Genomic DNA, 6127 nt, shown 5'->3' with positions numbered 1-6127 from the left:
GAAGATTAAAACTATGGAACAAAAGTGTAAAAATTTAACCTCCCAAAAGATTAATTATGAGCAATAAAAATAAATAAAGGATTAAAAAAGGACAAAATTTTAGAGAGATTAAAACTTGATTATGCTGGAGATGTGGACTTTGCTGTCATCCTAATTGGGGGAGTACTGCCCCTCTCTTTGCACTAGCCTCCCATATTTATTAAAACTTATAATCTAAAATTTGAGAGAACTAAAAAATTAGTTAATTCTATACAATGTGATCGTGATTTCTTCCATCCTATCACCACTAATAAGATTAGAAGAACAACATTGACAATTATAAGCTATAACATGTAAATAATTAACAAAATAATTTTAAAAAAATGACAACATTAAATAACCTAAAAAAGAAAAATGTTCCTAGTCATTGAAAAGGTTTAGTCTAACGATGACACCAGGGTAAACATCATCTGGGTCTTCAACATGCGGGTTCCACAACCATATTTGGGGATCCCTACACTTCTCGGCAATGCTGTACAAGGTTTCCCCTTCTCTGACCTCATAGAATTCACTACATGGTTCTTCCAAAGTGTGCTTCTCTACATCAATAGTGGGAGAAGAACACTCTTCTATGTTGGGCACCAATCGTAACGCTAACACTATTAAAAGGAACCATGATACTGGTTCAAGCCCACGCATGCGTGCCTTCTTGATTCTTGTTGACTTTGCTATTGTAGAAGAAGAAGAAGAAAAAAAAGAAATCAAGAAACAACCAGAATTAAAGATATTCCAAAGAATAATATTAAGTGATACATTTTTAATGATATGAGGTTTGAATAATTACCTTGCGTCTTTACGTCGAAGTCTTTTTTGGTTGAAAGGGCTTGTAGTTTAGTAGCCATGTAATTCAGAATCATTGCAACAACTAACTTACTTTAGCCCCTATTTGGATACAACATATTTTAAGCGTTTTTCAGAGCTTCTTTAGTAGAAAAAGTTTTAAATTTCAAGTAAAAAAATTCTCAAAATTAAAGTACTTATAATTTGTATTCAAATAGACCCTTATTCTTTGGAACTTGTTATGATTCTGATATAATTCTAATAATTTGAAAATTTTGGCAGTTTTGATTTTGCATTTTTTATGTTTAGTTTTTTTTAGATAACCGTTAACACTTAGAGTTACATGTAGTTATTGTTATAACTGAATTCTTATAATTATCCTAAAAGATGGTGTCCTAGGTATGCTAATTTTCCGTCACCAACAAAAAAAAAAAAAAAGATATGCCAAATCTTATTTTTTGTTTTAAATTATCATTAGTAATCAATTTAAAGATTTAAAAGGAATAGAATTGTAAATAAAAAATAAAAAAATACATGTGTTAGTATATGAGAGGTTTCACAAAACATTATTGATAAACATAATATTAATAAAATTGGGAAAAGAAAAAAAGGAAAGAAACAATGTAGTATATATATATATATATATATATATATATATATATATATATATATATATATATAATGTTGTTATTTAAATGATTATATTGCATCGATAATATAAAGTATATCTTATCTTTTAAATAACATCATGTGTTAATCATTCATTTTATTCCCCTTTTCAAAAAAATTGTCAATTCAAATTTCTCTTCATCTCATATGGCTGTATATAAGGGCATATGTCTGTTTAAATTTTAAATTTAAATTTAGAATAATGCACATAAATAATGTAAATATTTTTATTATTATTATGCAATTATAAACTTTCATATAACAAAAATGGTTGAATTTTATAATAATTATTTAAAAAATTATATTTAAGTTATTTCTAATCTAATTAATTGATCGTGTATATCTACATTGACAATGTATATATAAATGAAAATTAACTTATAATTAAAACATGATCATTTGTATATGAGTTTAATGAACATGTACCGATCAGCCAGCAACAAAACATGAATATTCATTAATAATATAAAATAATTTTATATTATGTTTCAATTATAAACTATGATTAATATAATTTTTAAGATAATTTTATTATAAAAGTAAACAAATTTAACTTACAAGATAATTATGATTGGATGATAACTAATTTAATATAATTTTTCATATCTCATTTTATTCTTTTATCAGCTACGAAATTGTTTATTAAAGTTTTATAATTAAGTTTTTCTAAAATCTCATTACCAATATATAAAAATAAATAAATTCATTCAATCTATCCTTTAACATAGATAAATAGAATAAAATTTGAATAATTTTCATTTAAAAAAACTATGTTCAACAATAACAATAACTACAAGTATTGTTGATAATATTTTAGAAATAATACATGCATTTAAAAAAAGAATATAATCTTGTAATATATAATTTTATGGAAGTATGATTTATATTTGGAATTTATTTTTGTTATTACATAATCTAAAAATAAAATAAAAAACAGAATCCAAAAAAGTGCAATTTTATAAAACTTGTGTGTAAATATTAAGTTAAACTTTTTTTTTACTTCTTGCAATATCTTTTTTTTTTAAAACAGATCAGTATCTTTAATATTACGATAAGAACTTGTCTTTCTAATATACTGTGAGTGATTGCAATAACTTATCCATAATTAATTAATAAAAAAAATCACTACAAGAAAATGATATATACCTACAGACAAAAATCATCACTATATGTTAAAAATGCGTAAGTAAATATATTAAATACTTTGTCCTACGGACATCTTGGCCATCAACTTTGAGGGGACATATAGTGACGGATTATAATCTGTCAGTAGAGATTTTATCTATAGATTTACTTTCACCTACAATTACATTTGATTTTCATTATATATGATTCCTATAATTCACAATATGCGTAGGTAAAAGTCATTAACTTATATCTACTACCTCTAACTGTAGGTAAAACCATTAACTTGTACTTACAACTTTCAAGTATAGGTAAAAGTCATTAACTTATGTCTACCATTAATATAGTTTTAAACAACTCTTACATGATCCCACCTTTAGATGATCTTTAAATGGCAAAAAATATTTTTTTAATGTTAAGCAATGTTATTTATAGAAATAACCAAGCTTAATTTTAAGCAACCACATGATACTTAAATCTTCTCTAATGAAATAAAATAAAAAAACTAAACAATGATGTCTTGAAATAAGCAATTTCTTAAGCAACTAGCTGAAAATGCTTTTAATGCATTGAAATAAACTAATCCAATACACTCATCTATAATAAACTAATCAAATACAAGCCTAGCTTATTTTAGTCTTTTGGTCAAATGAATCTTTAACAAGCTTCATTAATTCAACCATCCTCAATCATAGTTAATCCTGACATTCCATTATTCTTTCTTCCAATTTAACAAGCTTCCTAAAAAGGTGCCGGAAGAGAATCTCTGTAACTCTTTTGTGAATATTTCTGATAGCAGACGCAAGAAAAGCTGGTGCAATTGCCCATCCAACCCTCCAACCTGATGATACATGACAGACCAACACTGAGTTAAAGGCATTCTTTATAACAATGATGAGAAAGCTAAAAAAACTTCCAATGTAGTTTGGTTCATACAGCTTTGACCTGTTACCTGTGACGCTGGATGATTTTGACAAAGAAGATGTTATAACAGTCTGCTATTGCATTCCAGTAAATGAGGCTAGGGATATATGTTTTAGGTTGTCATACGTTATATGCTCATATACCTACATTAAAAGAAGGCAAAACATTACACTATTTAAATGCAACACAAATATTCTAGTCTTGCAAATTTGAAATTCCAAGTAATTTTCCTTGTTGTTAGGCAAATTCATACAGAGAAGTACAGTAATCCTAATTAAAAAGCAGATAATCAGTGATAACTTTTTTTAAAGGAAAAGTCAATTAATGGAAAAAAAAATAAAATAGAAAAAATGTCATGAGATAGTTAGCTATCATCAGATAAAAGTCATACCTATCACAAGTGAATAAATTATAAGAAGTTTGACATGAGAAGGGTAATAGTTTGCAAACAAGAAACAACAACAATTTGCAAGAATAATAAAGGTCAGTGTCAGTGCTTTGGGCACATTAATCACCATTACCTGAGCAGAAGTTTTCTCCTTCTACTCCAAAGCCTTCTGCTTATTCCTTCTCAATCATACTTGCAGCAACATCCACTTTACCCTGGAGAAGGAAGAAAAGATAATCACTTACTAAAGATATTTAACAACTCCAAAATTCAGGAATTCTGCAATACTCAACTTGGATAGTGTATACAACATTGAGGTTATTTAATGACGGGGAAAAATTAGGTTTGATTGACAAAGCAAGTTGCATAACCAAAATAATAGATTGTGATTATAAATCTATGCAATCCAGCAATAGTGAAACAAAATGATATGATCATCACTATTACCTGGTAGCAATCTATAGCTTTTTCAAGGTTTTCACGATCTTTATATATAACTCCGAGATTGTTACAGGCTTTCGCACAATGTGGATTGAAGTGAAAGGCAAGTTCATAGAATACAATGGCCTAAACTCAAACACCTTGCACAAAGTTCCTTTGAAGGTACATATTACTTGTTGATTTAATGACTTCTAAGTTTGTTCCTTAGCTATTGTCCTTAAATCTTACTTCTCCAAGATCATTTTCTATATCTGTAGAGGTATTGTGATGTTTAACTTTCAACAATAAATGAGGATGCTACTTTCCTAGCAGTAGCACAATCTACCAAAAAGGACTATTTCTCAGACTCAGAGGCCCCTGGTTTGCTATGAATGAAGTTACTTTCTGTAAATTCTTTGATGTTCTTTTATCCTATTTTGGTGTTCAAGTTTATCTTCACTTTTTGGCATGTGTGATAAGTATGTAAGAACAAACATATAATATTTAGGTGGATGTATCAATGGTTTGAAGCTGTAAATTTGGAATACCTTTCTCATTTGATTTATGAACACCAAAAAATATGTATACTTACATATTTTAGCATTTAATTTGTGGCCAGAGGTCTTATTTTTTAGAGTGTCAGTAGTCCACTTTAAAACATACTGCCTTGTGATGATTTTTCAAGCAATGACTACTTTGAAGTCTACAGTTTAGGAAGCAAATATTCAAAGACATTGATTTATTTCCTTTTTCAATATCTTTATGGTGTTCCTTTGTTTTTCATATGATAAAAGTTGATGGCATTTTCCGTATCTTTATTCTAGAGGCCAAATGCTAGACTTGCTTTTTTGTTGAAAATCATCTTTGAGGGGGAACAAATGAGATGAAATAGCATTCCCGTCTCAATTCGGTAAAGTCTTTAAATGATCATTTTCTACAAAAAAAAATATCAATGTTTTGGTAAATAAACTACACTCTACATTGACATTGATTTCAATATGTTTTTCAAAATGAAAGATGTTGGTTGAAATATAACACTTGTAATTAATTTCTGAAAGGATATTTATAATATTAAGTAGTTGTAATTTAGCTAGCATTGTCCAATGTGTTGGATAGATTTTACTGTTTTCATTCTTTATATATGTTTTTCTGGCTTTCCAGAAATGCAGGAAAATCTTTGAAATTTTTTTTAGTTATAGACAACTTGTTTGTATAGTATGTTTAAGCTAGCCTGTTAATTCTATTCAGCCATCTAGTGTATTGAACATGCCAAGGCCCACAATTTTGGTCTTGATGAATCTAAACGAAATTTATTGTGCTTTTTGGTTTTAGATCTTGGGTGAAGGAGACCTGAGCAAGAAGTTGACGTTAAAAGCCCGTGCCTTTTCGACATCAGTAAAGGAGAAACTTGAGAATGCTAGTTGTTCCCTCACCGAGGTTCATCTCCATTACCATTTGGATATCACAGCCTGTCACAAAGTTCTAAACTCAAACACCTTGCATGCAAATATAACTATGATGGACAAACCAATAAATATTAAACACCTAAACTAAAATTAAAGCATATGCCATAACCAGCCCAAAGAACACTTTTTTAAAAAAACATATATGTTTACCTTTTTGTTGTTTAGGACTTTAGGTTGGGGACTTACATCAAATACATCAACATCACACTACATAAACTCAATAATTTCCTCTAATCATTCAATGTTACTAAAAGTATATATAGACAGTAGAGAGTAGAGTACTAACCAGTGAGATTCAAGTGATGAAAGAGTCATG

General features: G+C 28.3%; 1 protein-coding gene and 1 long non-coding RNA gene across 2 annotated transcripts; both read right to left on the bottom strand.

Moving 5' to 3' along the window:
* Positions 1-399: 399 nt before the first annotated feature.
* LOC114368404 lies at positions 400-881 on the bottom strand. The gene is made up of 2 exons (XM_028325693.1): positions 824-881; positions 400-707 (listed from the first exon to the last, which is right to left on the bottom strand). Exons 1-2 carry the CDS (start codon positions 879-881, stop codon positions 400-402), a joined length of 366 nt encoding a protein of 121 aa, XP_028181494.1.
* Positions 882-3135: 2254 nt separating this feature from the next.
* LOC114425821 lies at positions 3136-5249 on the bottom strand. Its single transcript, XR_003669298.1, has 3 exons — positions 4059-5249; positions 3566-3680; positions 3136-3454 (listed from the first exon to the last, which is right to left on the bottom strand). It is a non-coding gene; the product is annotated as an uncharacterized LOC114425821 (long non-coding RNA).
* Positions 5250-6127: the final 878 nt, after the last annotated feature.

Source organism: Glycine soja, chromosome 9 (assembly GCF_004193775.1).
Source record: "Glycine soja cultivar W05 chromosome 9, ASM419377v2, whole genome shotgun sequence".
Classification (NCBI taxonomy): domain Eukaryota; kingdom Viridiplantae; phylum Streptophyta; class Magnoliopsida; order Fabales; family Fabaceae; genus Glycine; species Glycine soja.
This window is presented reverse-complemented; position numbering and strand designations above follow the sequence as displayed.

What these genes read in the sequence shown, in the direction of transcription:
- LOC114368404 (XM_028325693.1), bottom strand. Translation starts at nt 881, where the DNA reads ATGGCTACTAAACTACAAGCCCTTTCAACCAAAAAAGACTTCGACGTA. An exon ending in CTTCGACGTAAAGACGCAAG is followed by an intron (nt 708 to 823) that starts GTAATTATTCAA and finishes CTTCTACAATAG; the next exon opens with CAAAGTCAACAAGAATCAAG.